Genomic DNA, 13,102 nt, shown 5'->3' on the forward strand with positions numbered 1-13,102 from the left:
CCGTCACGCTGCTGGCCTTTATCTCCTGGAGTGGGAGTCTGTTCCAATGATCCACTACTCTTTCGGTGAAGAAGTACTTCCTGGAGTCGCCATGAAACTTCCCTCCCCTGATTTTCAGCGGATGCCCTCTGGTGGTCGAGGGTCCCATGAGCCAGAAGATATCATCTTCTGACTCGATGCGTCCCGTGATGTACTTATATGTTTCAATCATATCTCCCCGTTCTCTTCGTTCCTAAAGTGAGTACAGCCGCAATTTTTTAAATCTTTCTTCATACGTGAGATCCTTGAGCCCCAAGACCATCCTGGTGGCCGTTCGCTGAACCGACTCGATCCTCAGCACATCCTTTCGGTAGTGTGATCTCCAAAACTGAACACAGTACTCCAAGTGAGGCCTCATCATGGCTCTGTACAATGGCATCATAACTTCAGGTCTCCTGCTGACGAAACTTCTGCGGATACACCCCATCATTTGTCTTGCCCTGGAGGAAGCCTTCTCCACTTGATTGGCAACCTTCATGTCCTCACTAATGATCACCCCTAGGTCGCGTTCCGCCGTGGTCCTAACCAAGGTCTCACCATTTAGTACATAAGTTCTACGCGGGTTTCTCTTTGCATTATCTTGCATTTTTTAGCATTGAAGCCTAGCTGCCAAGTAGTTGACCATTGTTCCAGCAACAGTAGGTCGTGTGTCATATTATCAGGTAATAAGCTTTTCTTTAGCACTCTCCAGACCAGTAGAGGTTAATCTTTACGAATGGGTGTATATCCAATCATGACCAGCAGGTGGAGACTGAAAACAAAACTGTGGGACAGTATATAATATGCTCCCTTCTCTATTTACCTCAGTCTTCTTTCAGTCTCCAGCAGGTGTTGAGTGATCTGTACCCATCTCCCTTGGTAGGGCTGTTGGAATTTGTTTAGGGGGTTTCTAGTCCCTGTTTTTGGCCGGACAGAGCTTGGGCGGGCCCTGTTTGGGGGTTCGTCCGACCTCGGGGGTGTCAAACCCGGCGGGTCTCGAGCGGGGTCCCTCCCCCCACTTCCTCCACCTCCCCACATTTTTTTAGAGGAGCCTCAGCAGTAAGCCTTGCCCCCTAAATCAAGCAAGGCATATTGCTTCGAGAGCCTGTGGAGTCTGTTCTGTAAAAATAAAAAATAAAAAAAATCCTGAGGTAGTGCTGTATTTTACTGTATTTTACTGTATTTTTTCATCTAACCGGCACTTTTTTTCTAGCTAGGTCGCGTATGGAGCAATTGTGCCCTTCTCCGGGGGAGTGGGACACAATTAGGTCCAGCCGCGAGGCACTCGCGGCCGGCCTGAACTCGGCGGTTTGGGTCGGTGAGGTGGTGGAGCTCCGTCGGCAGCAGCTGCAGGCGCCCAGAGCTCCCCGCCGATGGTGCCTCGCGAGTCGGCTGGGAGCAGTGGGGAAGCCCGGTCTTCCCCAACCGCCCACGGAGGGATTCGCCGAAGGATTCCCTCTCAGCTGATTTTTTGACAGCTGATGCCGACTTGCCTGTTTTAGCGGCTGGGACTGTTCAGCCTTCTCAGCCGCTACAGGCCATGGAGGGAGCATTTTTGGCGGGAACTTCGCCATTTTCTCTGTCTGGCCCCTCCATTTTGTCTGCAACCTCAGGTGACCTTCCCCCTGTATTGCAAACACAGGGGCAGGTTTCAGCAGGGACCCCTGCTGGGGCAGGGAGTCCCTGGGGACCCCCAGGGGTTTTTTGTCCCCACTTTAATTTCTTTCTTTGTGCAGACAATTGGGGGTCCCACGTGCACCTGGGGGGTTTCGGGGGTGGTTTTCCTTCCGCGCCCCCTATGGCTTGCCTCTCTCTTTTCGTTTGGCATCCCCTCTTTCTCCTCCCTCATCCAAGCGCCCGCGGGGGGGCTTGGATTGCGAATTGGTGGTCGGAGGAGCGTGTTGGCATGGTTGAGGACCTGGCTGCTTTGGCAGGCTTCCAGGATCCTCTAGAGGGGACGCCCGCTGGCAGCGGGGCGGCGGTTTTCCCGTCTTCCAGAGCAGATGCGTCCGTGGTGCGCTTTTTATTCAGAGGGATGAGCTTTTAGACCTGATGTAGCAGGTCTCCTTGGTGCTGCATTTTCGAAGTTGCGCCACCGGAGACCCCGCGTATGGGGGCCCCTCTGCTTCAGGGGGTCTGTCCTGTTTCCCGCTCTTTTCCTGTGCTTCAGGATTTTCGGGATTTTGTGTTGACGCAGTGGCCTACGGGCGCCGTTTCGTTTGGTGTGCGCCTTGGCTCATGGGTATCCCATCCCGGAGGGGGATAGGGCTACCTTAATTACGCCAATGGGGGACGCGGTGGTCTCGGCACTTCCTAAGCGGCATACCGTGCCTGTTATGGACAGATCTGCTCTTAGGGTCTCTGAGGAGCGTACGTTAGAGACACTTCTTAAGTATAATTTTGATGTCTCTGCCTTGGGGGTCCCGGCAGCTATTTGTGTGGGGCTGGTGGCTCGCACCGTGTTTCGGTGGTCTGAGCATGTCCTGGATCGTGAGTCTGATGACTGGTCCTTAGTGGATCTGGAGGTGGTGAAGTTTGAGATGACTGCCTCGTTCCTCTCGGTTGTTCTTTGTGACTTGGTGCTTCTAAGTCTGGGTCTTTTGGTGGCCGCACGCTGTACCTTGTGGCTTCGCGCTTGGTCGGCGGTTGCCGCGTCCAAAACTGAACTTCCCAAAATTTCCCTTTCGGGGGTTGTTTTTTGTTTAGAGAGGACTTAGATCCGGTGGTTCAGACTCTGACGGACCCGGAGGTGCCCCGTCTGCCTGAGGACCGTGCCCGCCCGGCTTCTCGGGTTGGCATTGCCCGGGGGTGTCTGCGGGAATTTCGCAAGTTTCGCCTGGGGCATGGGACTGCTTCTTTCCAGGCTTCCGGTTTTTCCCCGGGGTCGGTTGGCTTAGCGCATGCAGTCTTTTTCAGGGGGCCCGTCGGGGGGCTGGGAGTTTCCCCCCCGGTTCCCCTGCTGCCCATCCTGCGCGATGTCTCTTTGCCGGCGCCCCCTTTGGTTCCCGGGGGTGCCCGGCTTCGCAACTTGTTTCCAAAGTGGGCCAAGATCACGTCCGATCAGTGGGTCCTGGTGGTGGTGCGGGACGGTTATGTACTTGAATTTTATCCGCTCTCTGCCGGATCATATCTAGCCTTTCCATGTCAGGTGGCATGGGAGACGCTAGCCTTTCGCCAGACCCTTCAGCGCTTGCTAGATCTCTAAGCAGTTGTCCAGTGTCCCCTCAGGAGTGCGGTATCGGCTGGTACGCCATTTCCTTTATGGGGCCCATCCTTGGTTTAAACTGAGGTCATCAGGACTCTCAGAATTCCCTTTTATTCGCATGGACACACTGCAGTCTGTCCTTCTGGCAGTTCAGCCGGGGGAGTTCCTGACTTCTCTCGCTCTGGCGGAGGCCTACTTGCCTGTTTCCATTCGGGCCGCTCCTCAGCTCTTTCTTTGCTTGGCGATATTGGGTCTGCACTATCAGTTCTGGGTGCTTCCCTTGGGCCTGGCCACGACTCCCCGGACGTTCGCCAAGTTGATGGTGGTCGTCACGGTGGCATTGCAGTCAGAGGGCATTCTGGTGCACCCCTTCTGGGATGACTGGTTGTTTCGGGCGAAGTCGTTGCAGGAGAGCGCCCGAGTTACGGCTCGGGTGGTTGAGTTTCTCCGGTCGCTGGGCTGGGTGGTCAACCTTTCCAAGAGTCGGTTGGTCCCCGCTCAGTATCTGGAGTACCTTGGAGTTCTGTTCAACACCTCCTTGGGGAAGGTCTTCCTTCCAGAGGCCCGGGTAAGCAAATTGCAATCTCAGATTCGCCTTCTTTTGGCGTCCCGGTGTCCTCGGGTGCAGGATTTCCTCCGAGTCTTGGGGTCGATGGCAGCGTTCCTGGATGTTGTGTGGTGGGCCCACATGTCTCTTCAGTATGCTCGGCTCCGTAGATGGTCACCCCAGTGGCTCAGTTTGGAGGTCCCTGTCCCTCTGTGAGGCTTGACGCGCTGCAGTCTTCTTTGGTGGCTCCAGACCTCTCATCTGGTCCAGAGGATGAGTCTGGACCTATCGCAGTGGACGGTGCTTCTCTCGGATGCCAATCTCCTCGGTTGGGGGGGCTCAGTGTCTAGGGGCACCTGGTCCATGGAGGAAGCATCCTGGTCAATCAACATGTTGGAGACCAGAGCCGTCCCTCTGGCGCTATTAGCCTTCCGCTCCCGCTTGAGGGGCAAGTCGGTCAGAGTCCGGTCTGACAATGCCACAGCGGTGGCTTATGTCAATCGTTGAGGCACCAAGAGCGCTCAGGTGGCGGAGGAGGCGGCTCGGCTCATGCTTTGGGGCGGAGTCACGCCTTCTGGACCTCTCGGCCTCTCACATGGCCGGGGTAGAGGTTGTTCAGGCGAACTTCCTCAGTCACATCTTAGATCACAGAGAGTGGTGTCTCAGCCCTGTGGCTCTTCAGTTGATAATGCCGGCTTGGGGTCAGTCCCTGATGGACCTGTCGGCCACGAGTGGCAAGGCCAAGGTGTTCCGCTTCTTCAGTCGTCGCAGGGATGGACTGGCCGAGGGTCTGGATGCTCTGGTTCAACCATGGCCAACAGAGGGGCTGTTGTGCAGGTTCCCTCCGTGGCCATTAGTGGGCAGAGTTCTTCTCCGCATTGTTCGCCATCCGGGGCTGGTGGTTCTGGTGGCTCCAGATTGGCCTCGACATCCGTGATACGCAGATCTGGTGACACTCTGGTGGTGGATCCTCTTCCTCTGCCTCCCTTGGACGACCTTCTGACGCAGGGTCCCATTCCCATGTTCGACCCCTCTCCCTTCTGTCTTACGGCTTGGCTTTTGAAAGGGATCGCCTTGGTAAGAAGGGGTATTCCGATAGGGTGATTTCTACACTCTTGGGGTCCTGGAGGCTTTCTACCTCTCAGGCTTCTGTGTGGATTTGGCACTTCTTTGAGGGGTGGTGCCAGGTGCGGGGAGTGGTCTCTCTTCGCGTTTCTGTGCCTAACTTCTTAGAGTTCTTGCAAGATGGCATGGATAGAGGCCTGGCTTCGGCTTCTCTCCGGGTTCAGCTTGTGGCCTTGTCAGCCTTTCGGGGGTTTGTGACGGGTCAGCGTTTGACAGCCATTCCTGATGTGATTCGCTTTTTGCGGGCGGCCAAGGTGCTCAGGCCTCCCGTGCGGTCCTCTATTCCCTCTTGGAATCTCAGTCTGGTTCTCTCTATTCTGATGCACCCGCCCTTCGAACCATTGGGCGGCTGCTCTTTGCAGGACCTTCCTCTGAAGACGGTCTTTTTGGTGGACATTTCTTCCGCTAGGCGTGTTTCTGAGCTACATGCTTTCTCTTGTAGGGCTCCCTTCTTGGAGTTTTCTAGGGAGCAGGTTGTCTTGAGGCCTGTTCCTTCCTTTTCTGCCAATAGTAGTTTTTCCTTTTCATATCAATCAATCTGTGGTCCTCCCGGTCTTGGGTAGTTGGGAGGGCTCTTCTGAGCAAAGTCAGCTGAGCATGTTGGATGTTGGTCGTGTCCTTCGCTCTTATGTGCACCGGACCCAGGAGATCAGGAAATAAAATCATCTCTTTGTCCTTCTGACTGGTCCTCTTAGGGGGGCTGGCGCTTCTAGGGCTACTATTGCATGCTAGATCAAGGAGACTTTTGCTTCCGCTTCTCTTCTGGGGCAGCAGCCCGTTCCGGAGTTTCTCAAAACTCATTCTACTCGGGGTCAGGCGGCTTCTTGGGCTGAGTCGTCGCTCGTGCCTCCAGTGGACATTTGTACGGCTGCGGTTTGGTCTTCCTTGTATTCCTTTGTCAGACTTTTTTGGGTAGATGTTCTGGCGCGTCAGGACGCGGTGTTCGGTGTGTGTGTGTTCTGGTGTCGGCCCTTCGGGGGTCCCGCCCGTGTGAGGGACTGCTTTGGTACGTCCCATTCGTAAAGATTAACCTCTACTGGTCTGGAGAGTGCTAAAGAAGGAGAAATTAGGTTCTTACCTGCTAATTTACTTTCTTTTAGCTTCTCCAGACCAGTAGAGGTCCCCACCCTGTCTATTGTTGTTGTGCTTGGGGCTGTTTCGCGGGCAGTTTTTGTTTTTTGCTGCGGGTTCTAGTATTTTTCTAGGGCCGGGGAGAATTAAAGAACAGCGGCTGTGGCTCGGCTGGCGAGCTGTGGGGACATTTTCCTTCTGGTATTTCTCCTCTGCATTTTCCAACAGCATTTGGGTATGTTATTTGTTACTCCTGTTCGGAGTATTGTTTTCTTTCTGTTTTCCAGTTCTTGGTTCTGCTTGGCTATTCGGCAGACTGAGGTAAATAGAGAAGGGAGTATATTATATACTGTCCCACAGTTTTGTTTTCAGTCTCCACCTGCTGGTCATGATTGGATATATACCCATTCGTAAAGATTAACCTCTACTGGTCTGGAGAAGCTAAAAGAAAGTAAATTAGCAGGTAAGAACCTAATTTCTCCTTGCCTACTATGTTGCAAAGTTTGGCGTCGGCGTCGGCGAACAGTGATACCCTTTCTCTAAGTCCTTGCGTCATATCTCTTATGAATAAGTTAAATAGAATCGGGCCCAGGACCGAGCCCTGCGGCATTCCACTGATCACGTCCGATGCTTCGGATGGGGTACCGTTCACCACCACCTTCTGAAGTCTACCGCTCAGCCAATCCCCAACCCATGTAGTTAGAGTGTCTCCTAATCCTATCGATTTCAGCTTGTTCAGTAATCTTCGATGAGAGACGCTATCAAATGCTTTACTGAAGTCCAAATATACCACGTCCAGTGACTCTCCGGCGTCCAGTTGTCTAGTAACCCAGTCAAAAAAGCTAATCAGATTAGATTGGCAGGATCTACCCTGGGTGAACCCGTGTTGGTGTGGATCACGCAGTTTTTCTTCGTCTAGGATTGTGTCAAGATTCTGTTTGATCAGTGTTTCCATGAGTTTACACACTATAGACGTGAGACTCACTGGTCTGTAGTTTGCTGTCTCTGTCCTGCAGCCCTTTTTGTGGAGTGGGATTACGTTGGCGGTTTTCCAGTCCAAGGGGACCCTTCCTGTGCTTAGGGAAAGATTGAAAAGAACAGATAATGGTTCTGCCAGGACTTCCCTTAACTCCCTGAGCATTCTGGGGTGTAGGTTATCCGGTCCCATGGCTTTGTTTATTTTGTGTCTTGATAGTTCGTCATAGACGCTACTGGGCGTAAATTCGAAATCTTGAAACTGGTCTTTCTGGTTATCTCCCATCTGCAACTGTGGACCAGCTCCCGGCGCTTCGCGGGTGAACACTGAACAGAAGTATTTGTTTAGTAGTTCTGCCTTCTCAGAATCTGATTCCGCAAAGTTACCGTCCGATTGCTTCAGGCGTACTATCCCATCTTTGTTTCTTTTCCTGTCACTAATATAGCTGAAGAAAGATTTATCCCCTTTCTTAATTTTCCGTGCTAGCTCTTCCTCCTTTCTGAGTTTGGCTTCTCTGACTGCTGTTTTGACAGCTTTAGATCTGTCTAGATAGTCCTCTTTCGCCCCCTCTCTGCCTAAATGTTTGTAGGTGATAAATGCATCTTTTTTCTGTTTAACTAAGTCTGAAATTTCTTTACTGAACCATTGGGGTCTTTTGTTTCTCCTGCGTTTACTTACTGTCTTTATGTATCGGTCTGTTGCTTCGTGTAGGATGGACTTCAGAGACGACCACATATCCTCCACATTGTCAGATATTGCTTGTTTATGTAGCTCCTGATGGACAAAATCTTCCATGCGGTTGAAGTCTGTGCCTCTAAAGTTGAGAACCCTTGTCCACTAACGCCTGGTCCCTGGTGGGCTCCAATACCAATTGCTTGAGACGTGCACCCTTTATGGAGGTTAATATTCTTTTGCTGCTACCCGTAGTCGCGGAGAGTGTGTTTCAATCTGCATCTGGCATGTTGAAGTCTCCTAGCATTACTGTGTCCCCGCGCAGTGTGATGTTCTCTATGTCCTCGATTAATTCCATGTCTTTGTCCTCCTGTTGCCTGGGAGGTCTATATATCACCCCAAGGTATAGGCATTTTTCATTCCCTCTGGCCAGGTTCACCCAGAGAGATTACCCGGTGTATCTAACATCTGTGATTCTGGTGGTTTTGATGCTTTCCTTAGTGTATAGCGCTACTCCTCCTCCCAATTTACCCTCTCGGTCGCAACGAAGTAGGTTGTACCCTGGTATAACCATATCCCACCCATGCGATTCCGTGAACCAGGTTTCGGATATCGCTATCACATCAAGATCGGCGTTTGTTATCTCAGTCTCTAATGCTAAAATTTTATTGCCCAAGCTGTGTGCATTAACATACATAGCCCTCCATATCTGTGAAGAGATTCCTTTACGAGCTAGTGTGACTCCTAAATTATCAGTGATGTTTCTCCCTGAATTATTGTGGATATCATTGGTACTTACCTTAGACTTGGTAGTGTGAGTGCGACTTGCCTCCTCAGGGTGGTTTCTTACTGCTCTGGGATATAAGTATGTACCCTCCCCCAACTTACCTAGTTTAAAGCCCTATGGAGTAGGCGGGCCAATCGATGTCCAAATACGTTTCTACCTCTTCTGGTTAGGTGGAGTCCGTCTGGTCCTTGTAGTCCCTGGAGCATCTCGCCGTGGTTTAGGAATCCAAAGTTAATTTCTATGCACCATTCTCGGAGCCATTCGTTAGTCCGTTGAATACGCTCTTCTCTAGCTCTGCCTTTGTTTCTTACTGGAAGAATTGATGAAAAGACCACCTGTGCTCCTATCTGCTTCAACTTCTTTCCCAGCGCTCCAAAATCTCTGGGGATGTTCTCTGTGGCATTCCTAGCAGTGTCATTTGTGCCTACATGGATGAGAAACATGGGGAAATGATCATTAGGTTTTAGAATTTTGTCTAGGCTAGTGGTAATATCCTGGATCCTGGCTCCAGGGAGACAGCAGACCTCTCTTGACTGCAAATTGGTCCCTCGGTGCCCCTTAGCATGGAGTCACCAATGACTACCACTCTTCGTTCCTTCCGAGGGGGCCGGTCTGCGTGCTCTGGATTTGACGTTGTGAGCTGGGTATCCTCATGAGTCCCTTCTGCTATTTCCTCGGTGGTTCCATCCTGTAAGATCTGAAATCTATTTCTGAGAGTTAGCTGTGGTATTGATGAACGGCTATCCTGTTGAAGAGAAAAAGAAGAAGAAGAAGAGAGTGAGAATGAGGTGGATTTACTTCGCTTGCCCGTAGAGGATGTTACTAGTTGCCAGGGGCCAGCATTTCCAATCATCTCCTTTACTCCAATCGTTGTGTTTAGTGCTGTAGGTTTGGGCGTGTCGAGGGTGGACCTGTCGTGGGTTCTCTCTGTGATGTGTGACAGTTCCAGGATGGCATCGTCGATGAAGGCCTCATCATCCCTGATGCTCCTCAGGTGCTTTACCTCCTCCTGAGGCTCAGTAGTTCCTGCAAGATATCCTCGCCTAAGTTTCCTAGCTCCTCTGTCTGCGTAGAGACTGTAGTGCACTTTGGGAGGGGGGGGAAGGTCTTGGTCTGCACTGAGACCTCTGCCCTCTGATCCATGTTGCCCTCTGCCTTTTGTGTACAGACCTTGACCATCCCCTGGGTCCCTCCGGATGCTGGAGTGTCGATCTTGATAGTAGCTTTGGTACTCCGTGTCCTCCCTGCCATTTCCAAGTTAGAGGGATTTATTTCTGTAAAGAGAAAGGTTTAGATGTCGGAGAGTATGCAAGGAGAAAGAGGAAGATAGAGATACTAGAGAGTTTGGGAGTGTGTTTGGTTGTATATGAAAATGAAAAGTTTAGATTAGGCCTTGTGTTTGGTTGTATATGAGAATGAAAAGTTTAGATTAGGCCTTGTGTTTGGTTGTATATGAGAATGAAAAGTTTAGATTAGGCCTTGTGTTTGGTTGTATATGAGAATGAAAAGTTTAGATTAGGCCTTGTACAAGGCCCTTCTCAAGGCTCTTCGCAAAGGCGCTCTCGCTAAGGCGAGCGCCTTTGCCGCTCGCCGAACAGCGGCGCGCCATTGGCTCGTCCCCTTTTATGGGGGGAGTTTGGCTGGTGACGTCAGGGGTGGGCGGAGTTAGCTCTCGCCTCTTCCTCTGCTAGCACCACCTTCTCTGCTCCTCTCTCTCCTTCTTCCTGCTAGCACACTGTCCGCTCACTGTTCTGCCATGTGCTCAGGACTCTTCCACCATGTGCTCAGGACTAGGCACAGCTCCTACAGTCTCCCTTCGGCTGGCCTTGCACTGTGGACTCTCTGCTGTTGGCTCGTCCCCTTTTATGGGGGGAGTTTGGCTGGTGATGTCAGGGGTTGGCAGAGTTAGCTCTCGCCTCTTCCCCTGCTAGCACCGCCTTCTCTGCTCCTCTCTCTGCTTCTTTCTGCTAGCACACTGTCCGCTCACTGTTCTGCCATGTGCTCAGGACTCTTCCACCATGTGCTCAGGACTAGGCACAGCTCCTACAGTCTACCTTCGGCTGGCCTTGCACTGTGGACTCTCTGCTGTTGGCTCATCCCCTTTTATGGGGGGAGTTTGGCTGGTGATGTCAGGGGTGGGCGGAGTTAGCTCTCGCCTTTTCCCCTGCTAGCACCGCCTTCTCTGCTCCTCTCTCTGCTTCTTCCTGCTAGCACACTCTCCGCTCACTGTTCTGCCATGTGCTCAAGACTCTTCCACCATGTGCTCAGGACTAGGCACAGCTCCTACAGTCTCCCTTCGGCTGGCCTTGCACTGTCAATCATATCTCCCCTCAGCCGTCTCTTTTCCAAGCTGAAGAGCCCTAACTGTTTTAGTTTTTCCTCATAGGAGAGGAGTTCCATCCCCTTACCATCTTGGTCGCTCTTCTTTGAACCTTTTCTAGCTCCACTATATCTTTCTTGAGATAAGGAGACCAGAATTGAACACAATACTCCAAATGAGGTCGCACCATGGAGCAATACAGGGGCATTATGACATTCTTAGTTTTGTTAACCATCCCTTTTTTAATAATTTCCAGCATCCTGTTTGCTTTTTTGGCTGCTGCCACACATTGGGTGGAAAGTTTCATTGTACTGTCTACAATGATGCCCAGATCCTTTTCTTGGGTGCTAACCCCCAAGGTGGACTCTAGCATCCAGTAACTGTGATTCAGATTATTCTTCCCAATGTGAAATAGGCGATCCATCAAGAACTAAATAAACTTGAAACTTGAAACTTTGCATTTGTCTACATTAAATTTCATCTGCCACTTGGACGCCCAGTCTTCCAATTTCCTAAGGTCCGCCTTCAGTTTTTCACAATCTGCATGTGTTTTAACATGTAGGTGTTAATAATTACATGGTGTGTAAATGATTAGGAATACCAGTATGTATGCATGCACATAGGTGCATAAATGATGACAATCCACAGCTATTCTGTAAATAGGCACATATCTTACATAATGCATATTTGACAGCTAGATGAACAGATGAGTGGAGTCTGCAGCAGAGCACTGGTGATATTTCTGGGGTTTAGATGTGAGCAATTATACTGGCTCTATAACTGGCATCAGTACTCATACCTAAATTATGGACACATAACTAATCTGTTATTCTAGTATTCTATAAAGGAAAGTAGGCCAGAACTTAGCCACACAGATGGAGCAAAGAATTAGGGACGTTCTGAGGACAGAGCCTAAAGTTATGTGGAGAAAACCAAAATGCAAGCTCAGGTAGTATTTTTAAATGTATTGTGTTATCTACCTAAAGTTGTGTGTTTATTCAGCTGTTTTAACTGAGTATGTGGGTTGACTGAACATAAGCATAGCTTTAAATGGATGAGCTCTCTATTTAGAATTGTGCATTTGGTACTTGGCTGATTTATTGCCCTTTTGAGTCACTTAAGAAGTGACCTCTGCTTCATGAACAAGTACAGCTGTCAGCTCTGACAGGAAAAGTACAGTCCGGAGACACTGTGTAAGGAAGTTTAATAACCCTCAGTCATTTGTGAACAGGATTTTCTATAGCCCACATATTCTTCTTTTCTTCTCCCTCTGTTAGGCTGTGATGACTGTGCCGATGAAAACACAGACCAGTGCAGGTTCAGTGCAGGTGCAGCGCACAGGAGCCTCTCTGACAGGCCAAACTGGTATTACAGTAACAGGACTCTCCACCATATCCAGTGCCGCAGGGAAACCAGCAACCAGTTCACCCAGCAGTACCACACCAAGCACTTCAACAGCTACTGTTATCCAAAACATCACTGGGCAAAATATCATCAAACAGGTGAGTGCAGGGGTTGTTAATGTCCGGCAAGCATGTTAGTCCATCAATTTTACTTGCTAACTAATCAGTAGTAAGATTTATGATATATAGATGTTCTTTCAATATATGTAGCATGTAAGGGAAGCACACAAAGCATGACAGTAATCACAAAAGATATAGGGCCCCACCCCCACAGACTTTTTTAATGCATTTATCTTGACATTGTAGGCAATACCCAATAAGAACAGTAAAAAAACAAAACATTTTGTCATTTTTACATATTGTTAGGTATCCAAAAGCACATATGGTACAAGGAGAAATTAGGTCTTACCTGTTAATTTTCCTTCCTTTAGTCTCAACAGATCAACCCAGAACTTGCAAGTTAGACCCATCTTACCTGCAGACAGAGATAGTTTACAGAATTGAGCTTTGCCATAAAAGGCACTGTGCCACTGCTCCAACTCAGTATTTCATTTATAAAATAATGGAATATATTGGATCCCTCAATATATTTCTCCTTCCTTCTTCATAAAACCGTGAGTAAATAGATAACCTTGGAAAATTTAAAGCAATGGCTGAAATAGATGAAACAGAATTCTGACAATCTTAAGCACTTAGACGTTTCTTTTGATTATGCCCCTCTAAGTCCGATTTGGACGTAGGGCGCTAGTTGTCCAAAGTCGCAGTGGAAAATGTCCATTCACGAAAAGTACATCCAAAATATATATTTTTTCAAAAATAGTCTGTCTGTATATCCAGGCATTCGATCGTCCAGACTGCTACTATGTCTATCTTTATACCACATTCTCAACCAAAAATTTGTCCAAGTCTGAAACGTCCAGAATAAGACCTTTTGGATGTTGGAGGGGCTAGCATTGTGATGGACTGGCCACCTAGACA

At 49.7% G+C, this 13,102-nt stretch overlaps 1 protein-coding gene across 3 annotated transcripts in view; it reads left to right on the plus strand.

Moving 5' to 3' along the window:
- The window catches only part of NFRKB (nuclear factor related to kappaB binding protein), a 203,937-nt gene that overhangs the window by 165,688 nt on the left and 25,147 nt on the right, over window positions 1-13,102 (plus strand). For all 3 annotated transcript variants that reach the window (XM_033918440.1, XM_033918442.1, XM_033918443.1), the window contains one exon: window positions 11,999-12,223. In XM_033918440.1, the coding sequence (XP_033774331.1) occupies window positions 11,999-12,223 (225 nt within the window). The remainder of the gene's footprint in view (window positions 1-11,998; window positions 12,224-13,102) is intronic.

This window comes from Geotrypetes seraphini, chromosome 13, assembly GCF_902459505.1.
Source record: "Geotrypetes seraphini chromosome 13, aGeoSer1.1, whole genome shotgun sequence".
NCBI lineage: Eukaryota > Metazoa > Chordata > Amphibia > Gymnophiona > Dermophiidae > Geotrypetes > Geotrypetes seraphini.